This window comes from Castanea sativa, chromosome 2 (genome assembly GCF_040712315.1).
Source record: "Castanea sativa cultivar Marrone di Chiusa Pesio chromosome 2, ASM4071231v1".
Classification (NCBI taxonomy): Eukaryota; Viridiplantae; Streptophyta; class Magnoliopsida; order Fagales; family Fagaceae; genus Castanea; species Castanea sativa.
The window spans coordinates 40,143,955-40,160,256 of record NC_134014.1 but is presented as its reverse complement, the minus strand read 5'-3'; the positions used below and the strand labels follow the sequence as shown (position 1 = coordinate 40,160,256).

The window sequence follows — 16,302 nt, the reverse complement described above, 5'->3', positions numbered from 1 at the left end:
AAAATATACAAGCCCAAAAAAATTAGTCCGACCACAAAATTACCAATAGTAAAACTAAAAAATTTAAGCCTAGTCAACCAATTTTACCCAATACAAACAATCTGACACTTTATAAAAAAATTTGAACAACCAGCTGCTAAGTAGCAGAGTCGAAAACCGAAGTCACTGCACACAACCAGCATCAAAGCAACCCCCTAACTCTAAGTTCTGACTCTGTCCCTACACCTGATATTTGAATACATTTCCCTTTCTTTTTGGTGCCACATATCTCTGTATGTAGCAAAACCTTTCATGGGGACAACAGGAAAAATTATCGTTGGGAGAGGTTTTTTGTAATGTGTAGTTTATTTTGGGATGGTCTGATGAGTATACGTAATGTTCCAAAAAAAATGTTCTTTGCTCTTCAAAAACAGAATGCTAGTTTGCTTTCCATTGACTCGAATTTTTGAAATACCAAAGCACAAAAAAATATTAACGGTTTCCACCTAAACAAATGGAACATATAAAAAGATAAATAAACTATTCATGCAGCAATAAAACAAAGATAACTATTTTAATCGATTATCAACTGCATGGCCACTATAATAAAATGCCATACAACTCTACTAAAATAGATTAATTTATAATACTTACCCACCCCTTCACAAAATTACGTCCTGGGGTTCAATGTTAAAGAATAAAGACCTTGATTTTAGGGCATTAGCCCAAAAGACAAGAACCCAGTCCACAATAAGCCATATCCATATGCATATCAAAATCAACATCGCCAGCTCCTTATAATAGCAAAGACAATCCCCACCCTCTTACTATCTCTCTCGTTTTTTCCTAATAAATCCTCACCATCAACTTCAACCACAAAAAAGCTAACTAGAGAGAACCACTAAAGGTTTCATTTTGACCCCAACCTACTCTTCTTCTTCATCTGGATCTCATTGTTTTGTTCCAAAGAAGTTAATGGTTGTGATTGATCAGCACATACTCAGGACCTTCTTCTCCACCCTCTTCGGCTTCGTTCTTCTCTATATTATTCGTCGTAATAACAATGCCAATAATAGGAAGCTAAAGAAGAAAAATTCTCCACAACAATGTGACAACAACTGCAGCTTCTCCGACGGAGAGTCCCGCCACGCTAATGGCTCCAACTCCGACACTAACGTCATCATCATCGGCGCTGGTGTTGCAGGTGCCACCCTTGCTTACACTCTCGGCAAGGTACATTTTGCAAACACAAAATCCTTAGTTTCTTCACAATTTATTTTTTTTTTCTAACGGTGACCCGAGTGACTTGTTACTTAAGTAATTGTGGGAAGTGTTTGTTTGTCATGTCTCTTACATTCCTTCCTAAACTATTTTAAGAAACGTTTTATGGGAAATGTTTTATAGAAAATTGAAAAAGTAATTAACTTTTTAACAAATTTTTCAATTTTTCATAGAACATTTTCTAAAATAGATGATTAATGTAACCGGACCGTATTATTATTAATTTTTGTTAAAAGATCTTCTCTATAAAAGTCTGGAGTGGTGGTTGCACTTGTAATTCTCATGGGAAAAAAACTGTTTAGATTGGTAGTACAGAGAGATTGACTGAACGCAAGTGCAATTCTTAAATATGTTTTAAGATCTATTTAAGCAATGGAATTTTGAGTCAATTTTGTTGGCTTGCACACGCATCATCGTGTGTGACTCCACATCATTTACTAGCATGGGCAGAGTTAGGTCCATATTGTTTGTCATAGAATTTAAGTTATACAGTTTGGTTTCACTTTCGCTGCTTCTCACCATGCTTCTGCTGGAATTTTGCCCGTTATGTCCATTACCTAAAATGTTTGATCTTTTAGTTTTTAACTTCCTTTCTTATTCTTCTACTGCATGTAACTTGTTTTGTTGCCGATTGCAGGATGGAAGACGAGTTCATGTGATCGAAAGAGACTTGACAGAGCCGGACCGAATTGATGGTGAACTGCTGCAGCCTGGGGGATACCTGAAATTAGTTGAATTGCGCCTTGAAGGTATGTATCAAAGTTTACATCCTAATTCTAGTTTACAAATCTCCTTCAAATAAATACATTGAATTGAAAATCTTAAGAATAATTGTTGGACATGGTTTTAGAACTACCTCTGTTTCGATTTAGAATTTATTAGCCATTTGTATGTGAAATGTGACACAATTGCGCTTTGAAATCAGATTGCGTGGAGGAAATTGATGCTCAACGTGTGTTTGGATACGCTCTCTTCAAGGAAGGGAAAAATACGAAATTGTCTTATCCCTTGGAAAAATTTCATTCAGATGTGTCCGGGAGGAGGTTCCACAATGGACGTTTCATACAAATAATGAGAGAAAAAGCCGCTACTCTTTCCAAGTATACTTTATTGCCTTCTTATAAATTCACTGTATTATAGTCTAGGTTAATGCCTGCTAAAATTTATCTTTGGGTAAAATCTTTTAGATTTTCTTGTCCCTTTTCATGATCAATCTTCTGTTCAGTGTGAAATTGGAGCAAGGTACAGCAACATCCCTGCTTGAAGAGAATAGGACTATTAGGGGGGTTCAATACAAAACAAAGGATGGCCAAGAACTCACATCTTATGCTCCTCTTACAACTGTGTGATGGTTGCTTCTCAAATCTGCGCCGCACTCTTTGCAACCCCAAGGTGAAGTTGTTATCTTGAAGATTTTTAACAATTTGCTTGGTTTTACTCAATGAATTGGAAAATGGCCTCTGGTTATATAAACAATTACAATTTGTATCTATTGCTTCTTGCAGTTGGCATTTGCACTCATGCTTTCTACTGAGGCTCACTGATAGTACAATTTTATTTTTGTTTAACAGGTAGATGTGCCCTCTTGTTTTGTGGGTTTAGTCTTGGAAAACTGTCAACTTCCATTTGCAAATCATGGGCATGTTATTTTAGCAGACCCTTCTCCCACCTTGTTTTATCCCATCTTGTTTTATCCCATCAGTAGTACAGAGGTTCGCTGTTTGGTTGACGTACCTGGTCAGAAATTACCTTCTAATGCTAATGGTGAAATGGCCAAATATTAGAGAACAATGGTGGCTCTGCAGGAACTTATTCTGTTCAGTATATGGTCTTAGATTATCAAGTCCATAGACCAGTTGCATTGACAATTAATACTTGTGTTTTTTATTTTTTTCATCTTTGTTTCACTTTGGCTTTAAAGCAACATATATGTCCTGCACCTTAATCAAGAGAATTTATGTGGCAGATTCCACCTGAGCTTTGTGATGCCTTCGTGTCAGCAGTTGATAAAGGAAACGTTAGAACTATGCCTAACAGAAGCATGCCAGCAGATCCACACCCTACTCCTGGAGCCCTTTTAATGGGTGATGCTTTCAACATGCGTCATCCTTTAACTGGTGGTGGAATGACTGTGGCCCTATCTGATATTGTTGTACTTCGAGATCTTCTCAAGCCATTACATGACCTAAATGATGCAGCTTCATTGTCCAGATATCTTGAATCCTTTTACACCTTGCGCAAGGTAAGCTTTCTAGTAAGCAAGAGTATAATTTTGAAATGTATAAGGTGCAGATATGAATTTCTGATTGTATGTGTTGCAAGTAGAATTGGATGGCAAAGTGCCAGTGATTATTATTAAAAGAAAGATCTTGCTAATGTGTGCCTTAAGGGCACACACAAATTAATCATTTTTTGAAATATTTTCTTGAAAATTGAAAAAGTATTGACAATTTTTTTAATTTTCAAAAAAATATTTCCAAAAATGAATAATTTAAGGGCACACATTAACCAAACCCTTGAAAGAAAGGGTGAGCTGTTGTTTGTTAAGAATACCATATTAGTGAATGGCAAAAAATAGTCAATATAATATTACAAATAGTATGCCTAATTATTTCTGTTAGATGTGATTTCTGGATTACTTTCTTTTGTGATCATCATTGGCTCCAAAATTTTTGGAAATCAAGGAGCCTTTTTATGTCCTGGGATTGTTATATTTCACATTGTATAACTTGTTGTACGATATGCTTTGACTATTTAAGCCATAGAGGAATATTTTCTACAGGACCAGTTGCTTTGCTCTCTGGTCTGAACCCTCGTCCATTAAGTTTAGTTTTCCATTTCTTTGCTGTGGCAATATATGGTGTTGGTCGCCTGCTACTACCATTTCCTTCACCTCAACGCTTGTGGATTGGGGCTAGATTGATTTGGGTGTGTATTTCCCGTTCTCTTTGTATGATTTTTGTAGAATGTTGAGTCATGCAGACAGTTTTTCTTCTCTTTTATGTTCCTTCAAGTTATTGTTGTTCTGTTTTAAATTTAATGCCTCCAATATGTTTTATGTCACCACCCACGTTGGACTTTCTACTCAAAATTTATTCTATTTTTATCTTCTCCTTTTTTTCTTTTTCTTTTTTTCCTTTAATGTCATTTTGTCCATATTTCTTTAATAATTCGTATGGAACAACTTTGTCTTTTCCAGAGTGCAGCAGGTATAATATTTCCCATCATCAAGGCAGAAGGAGTGAGGCAGATGTTCTTTCCTGCAACTGTTCCAGCATATTATAGAGCTCCTAGTGTTAAGTCAGATATTTAGAAGAATATGGCAAAGATCTGTTAGCTTTGAATTTGTTGTAGTAAAGCAAACCAGCTTGCATTATGTAGTGAAGATGGGAAGATTTGTATGCTTAAGCTCTCCATTAGAGTAAATAAGATTTGAATTCTTGAACCCTCCGTTAGAGTATATAAAATTTGTATGCTTGAGCCTTCCACTAGAGGGCATAGTACTATCATTTATTTGTTTAGATCAATACTTAGTTGCATTTATCTGGGTGAACAATACTTCTGTTCCAACTCAACATGTATTTTTCCCCAACATCTATGAATATTTTTTGAACCGAAGAAGTTCCTGTTTCTATTGATTTTTTGGCGGGATATTCGTGAGTTATATACACTACCAATAAGTATACTCCTAGACACGCTCCAAATTCCGAACCAAATAGTCAATGTTTCTTAAATATTTGTAGCTTGCACACTCAAAATATGCTTTTATTTGGATTTCAATGACAATGACAACGACAACGACAATCTCGTCAACTGGATGGTAGATGGTTTCGTTAGGCAAAAAATTAGGCTTGTCATAAGGTGAGTGTGAGCAATTAGCATGATGTTTAGGTTTCAGTAATTTATATGAGTGTCAGTTCCTAACTTAACTGGATTTGTTGCCTAGTTATGCTGCATTAATCTATTTAAAATTTTAAACCAACCAACCAACCAACCAACCAACCAACAGGGTCTTGCATTGTATGATAAATGCGCATTGCTTGTAGCTTGAGTGCTTGACTGGCTAGGCGATACAACATTTGTGAACCAGAGTTAGAAATGTGGAGAAATGTATACCATACCAGCTGTGCAGCTGGTTTGATGTCCATTACCCTGATGTCTTGTACTGTACGGGTGACATAATTTACTTCTTTTTGGGTTCTGGGGAGGGCGGAATACTGTATCAATAAATATAGTGATACTTAAATCTTCACATCTTTATTTCATATTTTTGACGTTGCTTGTTGTGATTAAGCCGTTATAAGTGATATCAGTGATGGGTATGTATAATTCCAAATTTCCAGTTACACATTGGCCTACCACCACAAGGTGTAGCTTAAACAAGGTGCAGCTAAATGGTCCAAACTTAATAAGGTGTAGAACTCTATCTCTTTAACAAGTTCAATTTAAACTCAAGCTTATCATTTTTTTTAACAAAATTATTTTTATTTAATCCTAACTTATCAAGGAGTAAAACTATAATTCTCTAATAAGTCCAACTTAAACTCAAACTCAACGATCAAACGTTGATATTATTATTATTATCATCTATCTACTTCACTAGCGTGATATTTTATGATAGGGTGTAAATTTATAGTCATAAATTATTCTTTTGAATGTAACCCAATCTTTTTCTTATATATTTCTATTTTAAACCGAAGCTTATGAAGCTCTCACAATTTTTCGCGTTAGCCCAATATTTAAATAAAATTATCATTTTATTTAAATAAAATTATTTTTATTTAGTCCAAACTTCATAAGAAGTGAAACTCTTTCCCTTTAACAAGTCTAATTATAACTCAAACTCATCATTTTTTTTAACAAAATTATTTTTGTTTAATCCAAACTTATCAAAGAGTAAAACTTTATCTCTCTAATAAGTCCAATTTAAACTCAAACTCAAACGTTATTATTATTATTATTATTATTATTATTATTATTATTATTATTATTATCTCTACTTCACAAACGTGATATTTTATGATAGGGTGCAAACTTATAGCCATGGATTATTCTTTTGAACGTAACACAATCTTTTTCTTATATTTTTATATTTTTTAGTCATATATATATATATATATATTGTTTTGTTTTAATAATTTCTAAGTAGTGAATCATTTGATTCTTTAATATTTTTTGGTCTTTAATATCTGAATTTTTGAGTTATTTTTTGCAGTATCTGAAATTGTCGAATAAATTTTTTGTAAGCCATGGCTTCTTCATTAAATTGTAACACAAATTAAAGTCATATAAGAGCAAATCATGTAATAATGTAATTTCTTAATTAATTTAAGATTTTATAAAATTATTTTAGCCTACTGTAAAAAAATTTTTTAAAAAAAGGTGGAATAAAATAATTGAGTTTAATATTATAGACTTGCTTTAGTTTTGTTTTGTTGTAAAGTTTTGAACAATGATTCATACAAGTCTTCAACCAGAATTGGCCAGGGAAAAATCTAATTTAGAAGACAAGATATGATTCTGATGTGAATGTTGTTGGACCCCAAAATTTAGAAATTTCTAGAGACACCGATGGGTTGACAATGGCCACAGAAGTTTCTCCCATCTAATGGCCAGTTAGTTACCTAACTTGGAAGTTCCCTTCTCATGTCCACTATAATAAAGTACCATACAACTCTACCAAAATAGATTAATTTATATAATACTTACCTACCCCTTCACCAAATTACGCCCTGGGGTTCAATGTTAAAGAATAAAGACCTTAATTTTAAGGCATTAATCCAAAAAAAACAAAAACTCAATCAGAGTCCACATTCCACAATGAGCCACTCCCTCACCCATCCACACCTTTATGCAATTGCATATCAAAATCAACATCACCACCGCTCAGCTTTAACAGCTCTCGATAAAAGCAAAGACAACCCCCACCCTCTTACTGTCTCTCTCGTCCTTGCTAATAAATCCTCAACATCAACTTCAACCCCCACAAGGTCCACAAGAACAACCAACACCACAAATAAGTTGGAGAGAATTATTAAAGGTTTCATTTTGATCCCAACCCATTCTTCTTCTTCTTCTTCTTCATCTGGGTCTCTTTGTTTTGTTCCAAAGAAGATAATGGTTGTGATTGATCAGCACCTACTCTGGACATTCTTTGCCTCCCTCTTCGGCTTTGTTCTTCTCTACATAATTCGTCGAAATCACAATGCCAATTACAGGAAGCTAAAGAAGAAGAATTCTCCACAACAATGTGTCGACAACAACAGCTTCACCGACGGAGAGTTCCGCCGCGTTAATGGCTCCGACTCCGGCACCGACGTCATCGTCGTCGGCGCCGGTGTTTCAGGTGCCGCCCTTGCTTACACTCTCGGCAAGGTACATTTTTTATAAACAAAATCCTTTAATTTCTTCACAATTTATGAAATCCTTTTTCTAACGGTGACTTGTAAGTAATTTTAACTTGTACTTGAGTTGAGTAATCAGAGAATTCTGCGAAGTGCTTGTTTGTCATGTCTCTTACAGAAATCATATATTATATAATATTATTATTATTTTCTAAATTGTGGAGTTGGCGGTTGCGTGTGGAAGCAGATGACGCAAGTGCAATTCTCATGGGAAAGTAACTGTATAGTTTGGTAGGTGGGGTTATGAGGTTGACTGAACGCAAGTGCAATCCTTAAATGTGTTTTAAGATGTATTAAGTAAGTAGGGGAAAGTGAAGTTTTGAGCCAATTTTGTTGGCTTGCACACGCATCATTAGTTTGGTTTCGCTAATGATGCGTGTGCAATTATTGAGTAATTATTGTTGTTCTGTTTAGTTGTTGAGAAAATGCTAGAAACGAAAAAAAATAAAATTTGGATATGAACGATTGAAACTGATACAATTCGACTGTTTGGTTTCGTTCGAGTTTTTGTTTTCCTCATGGATAATTATCATTTCTTTCATATTTGGACTCTGTTTGGTTGCCGAGAAAATCATAATGCTGTTTTTCATTCATCTAGTCCAAATTTTTTATTATTAAAAACTATGTTTGACTTTTTTTGTTTATAAAAAATAAAAATAAAAAAAATTCTGTTTGATTTGTGAGTAATATTCTGTTTGGTTGTGGAGAAAATCCTGGAAAAGATAAAGAGAATTGGGTTTTGAGTTTCAAATGTTCTCTTAACATATTTCTTTAATATTTTGACTCTGTTTAGTTACCAAGAAAATCACAGGATGGTTAATTTTCATTTGTTTAGTCCAGATTTTTTATTATTAAAAACTATGTTTTATTCTTCTTCTTCTTTTTCTTTTTTTAAATTGTTTTTTTTATTTGTGAGTAATGTTATGTTTGGTTGGGGAGAAAATGCTGGGAAAGAGAAGATAATTGGATTTTGAGTTTCAACTGTTGTCTTAACGTATTTCTTTAATATTTGGACTTTGTTTGTGTAGGGACACAATTTTTAGACCAAACCCAAAATGTAAGGGATCTTGGCCCAGTGAACCCAGTCCAATAAATTTGTAAAGAGTGGGTCAAAGAGCTAGGTTTTAGTGCATGGATAACAGTTAATATGGTTTTGAATGATGAGCCAACAAGAATTGAACTCAGTTTGTGCGAGAAAGTTTGTCCTCGTTACAATCCGAGGAGCTCTGTTCTAGTATATATTGGATGACAATGGTTACAGGAGTTGTTAAGATTGCTATAATGCTTTCTCTTCTTCTTTTTTCATCCTCCTCCTTCTCTGGGATCTCTACCCTTATTTATGTTACATCTCTCCCTTCATCCTTACCCTACACGTGGACAGTTGATGGTTTATGCTGATACTTGTCCCATCAGCCCCCTCTAAAAGTCTTTTGGGGTGGCTGTAAGGTTGCCATAATACTGTTCAAAGATCACTTCCTCACTAATGCGGTGGTAGCAGCTTTCCCTTAGATATTTTTGAGTCCTTATCCCTCTTGTACGTTCATGATGCTCGTTGCTATCATTAGAACTTCCTGAAAGGTCATCCTTGATCATTAGGATCTATACCAGATTTGCATTTAGCTTTATCCGAGGAGATAGTACTCATCGGACTCAGACCACCCATGCTTCTCGGCCAAAACCACATGCTCTCAGCCAAATCCCAAAATCCATGACCCCACAGTTTGGTTACTAAGAAAAACATAGGATTTTTTTTTAATTTTTAATTTTATTTATAAATTGATTTTGATTTACGGGTAATATTCTGTTTTGTTGGGGAGAAAATGCTTGGAAAGAAGATAATTGGATATTTGTGCTTTAAATGTTCTCTTAACGTATTTGGCTTCGTTCTAGTGATATTAGTTTTCATTTTTTTTTTTTTCATATTTGAACTCTGTTTGGGTACTGAGAAAATCATACAATGGTTGATGCTGTTTTTGATTCGTTTAGTCCATATTAGTTTGTTATACAACTTTAGATACAGTTTGGTTTCACTTTCTCACAATGCCTGCTGGAATTTTTCCCATTATGACCATTCAGCCTAAAATGTTGATTTTTTTTTTTTAATAAAAAATATTTACTTACTTTCTTGTTCTTCTACTTGATGATACTTGTTTTGTTACCAATTGCAGGATGGAAGACGAGTTCATGTGATCGAAAGAGACTTGACAGAGCCAGACCGAATTGTTGGTGAACTGCTGCAGCCTGGGGGATACCTGAAATTAGTTGAATTGGACCTTGAAGGTATGTATCAAAGTTAACAACCTAATTCTAGTTTACAAATATCCTTCCAATACATGGAATGGAAAACCTTAAGAATAATTGTAGGACATGGTTTTTAGAACTACTTCTGTTTCAATAAAGAATTTGTTAGCCTTTTGTATGTGAAATGAGACACAATTGCACTTTGACATCAGATTGCGTGGAGGAAATTGATGCTCAGCGGGTGCTTGGATATGCTCTCTTCAAGGAAGGGAAAAATACGAAATTGTCTTATCCCTTGGAAAAATTTCATTCAGATGTGTCCGGGAAGAGCTTCCACAATGGACGTTTCATACAAAGGATGAGAGAAAAAGCCACTACTCTTTCCAAGTATACTTTCTTGCCTTCTTATAGATTCACTGTATCATAGTATAGTTTAATGCTTGTTAAAATTTGCCATTTTTTATTTTCTTGTCCCTTTTCATGATCAATCTTCTGTTCAGTGTGAAATTGGAGCAAGGTACAGTAACATCCCTGCTTGAAGAAAATGGGACTATCAGGGGGGTTCAGTACAAAACTAAGGATGGCCAAGAACACACAGCTTATGCTCCACTTACAATTGTGTGTGATGGTTGCTTCTCAAATCTGCGCCGCACTCTTTGCAACCCCAAGGTGAAGTTGCTATCTTGAAACTTTATAACAGTTTGCTTGGTGTTAATCGATGAATTGGAAAATGGCCTCTGGTTATATGGAGAGTTATAATATGTATCTATTGCTTCTTGCAGTTGGCATTTGCATTCATGCTTTCTACTGAGGCTAACTGATAGTACAATTTTATTTTTGTTTAACAGGTAGATGTGCCCTCTTGTTTTGTGGGTTTAGTCTTGGAAAACTGTCAACTTCCATTTGCAAATCATGGGCATGTTATTTTAGCAGACCCTTCTCCCATCTTGTTTTATCCCATCAGTAGTACAGAGGTTCGCTGTCTGGTTGATGTACCTGGTCAGAAATTACCATCTATTGCTAATGGCGAAATGGCCAAATATTTGAAAACAATGGTAGCTCCACAGGTACTTATACTGTTCAGTATATGATCTTAGATTATCAAGTCCATAGCCCAGTTGCATTGGCAATACTTATGTATTCTATATTTTTCATCTTTGTTTCACTTTGGCTTTGAAAGCAACATATATGGCCTGCCCCTTAATCAAGAGAATTTACGTTGCAGATTCCACCTGAGCTTCATGATGCCTTCATGTCAGCAATCGATAAAGGAAACATTAGAACTATGCCAAATAGAAGCATGCCAGCAGATCCACATCCTACTCCTGGTGCCCTTTTAATGGGTGATGCTTTCAACATGCGTCATCCTTTAACCGGTGGTGGAATGACTGTAGCCCTGTCTGATATTGTTGTACTTCGAGATCTTCTTAAGCCATTGCATGACCTAAATGATGCAGCTTCATTGTCCAGATATCTTGATTCCTTTTACACCTTGCGCAAGGTAAGCTTTCATGAATGCAAGAGTATAATCTTGAAATGTATAAGGTGCAGATATGAATTTCTGATTGTATGTGTTGCAAATAGAATTGGATCACAAAGTGCCAGTGATCATTATTAAAAGAAAGGGTGAGCTGTTGTTTTTTTAGAATTCCATATTAGTGAATGGCAAAAAACAGTCAAGATGATATTACAAATAGTATGCTTAATTATTTCTGAGAGATGTGATTTTGGGATTGCTTTCTTCTGTGATCATCTTTGGCTCCAAAATTGTTGGATATCAAGGAGCCTTTTTATGTCCTGGGATTGTTATGTTTCACATTTTATAACTTGTTGTATGATATGGTCTTTATTGCAGCCAGTGGCATCTACAATAAATACTCTAGCAGGTGCTCTCTATAAGGTGTTTTCTGCTTCACCTGATCAGGCAAGGAAGGAGATGCGCCAAGCATGCTTTGACTATTTAAGCCTGGGAGGAATATTTTCTACAGGACCAATTGCTTTGCTCTCTGGTCTGAACCCTCATCCATTAAGTTTAGTTCTCCATTTCTTTGCTGTGGCCATATATGGTGTTGGTCGCTTGCTACTACCATTTCCTTCACCTCAACGCTTGTGGATTGGAGCTAGATTGATTTGGGTGCGTATTTCCTATTCTCTTTGTATGATTGTTGTAGAATGCTGAGTGATGCAGATAGTTTTTCTTCTCTTCTCTGTTCCTTTAAGTTATTGTTGTTCTGTTGTAATGCCTCCAATCTGTTTTATGTCACCACCCACGTTGAACTGTCTACTCAAAATTTATGCTATTTTTATTGTTTTTTTTCTTTTATGTCATTTTGTCCATATAGTATGTTTCTTCAATAATTCTTATGGAACAACTTTGTCTTTTCCAGAGTGCAGCAGGTATAATATTTCCCATCATCAAGGCAGAAGGAGTGAGGCAGATGTTCTTCCCTGCAACTGTTCCAGCATATTATAGGGCCCCTAGTGTTAAGTCAGATATATAGAAGAATATGGCAAAGATCTGTTAGCTTTGAATCTTTTGTAGTAAAGCAAACCAGCTTGCATTACGTAGTGAAGACAGGAAGATTTGTATGCTTGGGCCCTCCATTAGTACATAAGATTTGAATTCTTGAGCCCTCCATTAGAGTACATAAAATTTGTATGCTTGAGCCTTCCACTATAGGGCATGGTACAATCATTTATTTGTTCAGACCACTACTAAGTTGTATTTAACTGGGTGAACAATACTTCTGTTCCGACTCAAAACATGTATTTCTCCTTAACATTTAAGAATATTTTTTGAATGGAAGAAGTTCCTGTTTCTTTTGATTTTTTGGCGGGACATTCTTGGGTTATTTACATTGCCAACAAGTATATTCCTAGGCACCCTCCAAAGTCCAAACCAAAAAGTCAAATGTTGCTTAAATATTTGTAGTCTTGCACTCTCAAAATGTGCTTTTTGTTGATATATATTTGTAGTCTTGCACTCTCAAAATGTGCTTTTTATTGAATATCAACGACAACGACAATAGCACCAACTGGAAGGTAGATGGTTTGGTTAGGCCACGAATTAGATTTGTCATAAGATGCGTGTGAGCAATGAGCATTATGTTTAGGTGTCAGTCATTTTTATGAGTGTCATTTCCCAATTTAATTGGATTTGTTACGTAGTTATGCTTTGTTAATCTATTTAAAATTTTAAACCAACCAACCAACCGGGTCTTGCATTGCATGATAAATGCGCAGTGCTTGTAGGTTGAGTGCTTGACTGGCTAGGCGATACAATATTTGTGAACCAGAATTAGAAATGTGGAGAAATGTATACCATACCAGCAGTCCAGCTGGTTTGAGGTCCATTCCCATGATGTCTTGTACTGTACGGATAATACCTCACGTGGTCGGTAATGAGCAGGCGTCCCTGTCCTCTGTTAGATCCAGATGACATAAGTTACTTGTTTTTGGGTTCTGGGGAGGGCAGAATACAGTATCAGTAAGTACTGTGAATCTGTGATATATATAAATTTTCATATCTTTATTTCATAATTTTTGACGTTGCTTGTTGTGATTAACCCATTGTAAGTGATATCAGTGATGGGTATGTATAGTTCCAATTACACGTTGGGCCTCCATTCTAGGCTTAAGAAAATAAAGTAGAGGAAAATCTTCAACCTAGGTCAAATCTTAAGCTTGTTACTTAAAGGGGTGTCAAAACCATTTCCTGATATGCTACTCCAAGCTGTCTAAAGAAATGCACCCACATTACAGGAAAATTGTTGCTAATATCTCAATCTTTTTCTGGTTGCAAATTTCACAAGATTCTTTCCTTCTCGGTCATCAGGGGTTTGATGATTTAAGATGATATCATTGTGTGATTTCATAATGTGATGAGGACGACGCAGTTAAGACCTAAAAGTGGAAACAAAGATCTATAGGAGGGTTTATATATAGCCACGGTGAAAACATAAGATGGGGCTGGGGGTTGATGTTGATCATAGTATCGTAATAATTCCCTTCTCTTTCAAGAGAGCACCTCCACGGAAGTACTTCAGCTTCTTTTGATAAATGAAATGTAGCCTTCAATAAAGTTAACTGGATTAACAACTTCCTATGTCTCGACTAAATCAGATCAAGAAGTTGCTATAGATTACAGTGAAAATTTCAAGCTAACCTTGGATTCTTTCCCCGAGGGCTCTTCAAGAAATGGGGTAATGGAGGCTATGATCAAGAGAAACTCGAATTGCAGTGGAAGCACTAGGGCTCTATGGCAGCATATGAGATATGACTGAGGCTATGCCCTCTATTGCACACAAATCATGCGGACGCAAGCTGGTAATAGTAATACACTAATACTTATCTTTCAACCTCAATTCTATTCATGGTCAACACTTTTTAAATCAATGTCCTTACATGCATAAGACTAATGCAAAATTTGTAGTATTTAACAAATAGTAACTTCTATTGTCTATCTTGTACAAGAAGGCATTAGCTTTGGTGCGCGATCAGTACCTTGGTCATGAAGATATCATGCTTGATCTATCCACCAATGTCATAACCAATGCCTGTCACATGAGAAGAATGAGGAGAAAACAGTGTAGTTACGGTAATACAAGATTGGAGAGAATCTTGCATTAAAAGAAGAAGATACGGTAATACAAGATTGGAGAGAATCTTGCATTAAAAGAATTGACGACTAGAGGCAATTCAATCTTAGTTGGGTTTTTATTCTTGTTAGACAAGCAGTGTTGGATCCCTTTTTGAAGATAAATCACTGAAGGAGAAGCACCTGAAAGGAAATGGAAATAGTAAGTTAATACATGCATTTTCTTAAATAGAATCTAGCATAGACATGGAAATGCCTACTTTTAACATAAGGCAGAATTGAAAGAGAAGGGTGGAAGAGAGAAATAGTTGAACAGTTAATCAATGTCATTTGATGGTAAACACTTAAGAGACTGATTAACATTTTGGGAAGAAAAAAAATCTTATGAGCTCGCATCTAACAGATTGTGCTCATGTATTAGGTCACAAGTAACATTTTGTAGCAAGATCCCATCTTAAATTCTGCAGACCAAAAAAAAGTTTCAGCTTTGTACTGATTGTGGGAATTTAAACTCCAATTTATACACTTCATAATATTAGGAACTTCCAATCAGAGTTTCCAATTCCCACATATTTAAAGTTTTTGACCAAAACCAAACCTTAAGCTTATAGTGCCCATATTGAAAAAGTTGGTCATCAAAATTCCCTCAAACTTCTACAAATAAATTCTACATCCTATAGCATTTACCAAATCAGGGAATCAGAGATAAACCAAACCAATCTTCACATTATCACATTTTTTCCATGTTTCATCACTCAGTTAGCTTTTACAAATTATATCAAAAACAAAGAAAACTATTTTTAATAAGGAAAAAAAATGTAATTGCAACACCTATGAAAGATTTAATGTGGTAAATGATAACTTATGTGAATGTTATCATAAAAATGGCAACTCTATTCAATGGCACAATAACTCATTTGGAGTAAATCTTATTTGGCACAATAACTCCTATTCAATGCACATCTTGAGTAACAGGTTGTCAACTCTATCCCATAGCACATGGTTACATAATTGATCCACTAGCAACAGTGCCAGCTTTTTTTTTATAAAATAAAAAAATTTAAGTAAACTTAATAACAAGCAAGACAAGGATCAATAGTTCATACCTCTCTGGTGTCTTTAGAGTTCAGACATGGGATTGTCAAATCTAATTCAATGAAAAAAAAAACTGGATAAGTAATTAAACAAATTACATATAAGCAAAGACTAAGACTCCTGAGAAATTTTCAAAACATGACAAAACATGATGAACTGACAAGATTCAAGATTGTTAACAAAGCTAAAACCATAAATAAATTACCTGGGGATAGTTTGTCAACTACTGTGAGGGATAGGAAACCAGGAGGAGTAAACTCAGGCTGACCAACATCTGTATCCAAATAAGCTATCTCCAGGTATTGGATACTAGTAGTGGGAAGACTCATTGGTATGCTGAAAGTGTTTATTGGTGTCAATGTGTACAGGTAAACTTTTGAATCTCACGGATTTTGGAAACCCGGTAGTATACAATAATGTGACAACTGTGACAACACTGACAAGTCGGTGGCAGAGTTTTGAAAATCCAGCTGATACATTTCTTCCAAAGACGTCAATGGATGAAAACTTGTAGTTGACTTCTTGGAGAGACCATCATGACCCTGGAAGTGGGAGCTTCCTGTTTATGCTAGAACAACTAGGGAGTTCCAGTCATCATCGACAAAGAATGTAGTATTTACTGGAAAAACGTTGGTAATTACATTACAAATAAATTGTATTTCAGCAATTCAAAAGTTTGTCAATGAAGGATGTTATATAATCAAT

General features: G+C 35.3%; 1 protein-coding gene and 1 pseudogene across 1 annotated transcript; both read left to right on the top strand.

Annotated features, from left to right (window-relative positions):
• The first annotated feature begins 813 nt into the window (after positions 1-813).
• Positions 814-4,708, top strand: LOC142625611 (squalene epoxidase 3-like; annotated as a pseudogene).
• Positions 4,709-6,993: 2,285 nt separating this feature from the next.
• On the top strand, positions 6,994-12,732 carry LOC142625610 (squalene epoxidase 3-like). Its single transcript, XM_075799269.1, has 8 exons — positions 6,994-7,635; positions 9,833-9,944; positions 10,118-10,292; positions 10,406-10,574; positions 10,754-10,972; positions 11,131-11,406; positions 11,761-12,039; positions 12,293-12,732. The coding sequence occupies exons 1-8, from the start codon at positions 7,003-7,005 to the stop codon at positions 12,404-12,406; spliced, it is 1,977 nt and encodes a 658-aa protein (XP_075655384.1). The 5' UTR covers positions 6,994-7,002; the 3' UTR covers positions 12,407-12,732.
• The last annotated feature ends 3,570 nt before the right edge of the window (positions 12,733-16,302 follow it).

Excerpts from the sequence above, each read along its gene's own strand:
- LOC142625610 (XM_075799269.1), top strand. The coding sequence starts at position 7,003 with ATGTTAAAGAATAAAGACCTTAATTTTAAGGCATTAATCCAAAAAAAA. Across the intron at positions 10,575-10,753 it reads GCACTCTTTGCAACCCCAAG|GTAGATGTGCCCTCTTGTTT; the intron begins GTGAAGTTGCTA and ends TTTGTTTAACAG. Across the intron at positions 11,407-11,760 it reads CCTTTTACACCTTGCGCAAG|CCAGTGGCATCTACAATAAA; the intron begins GTAAGCTTTCAT and ends TCTTTATTGCAG.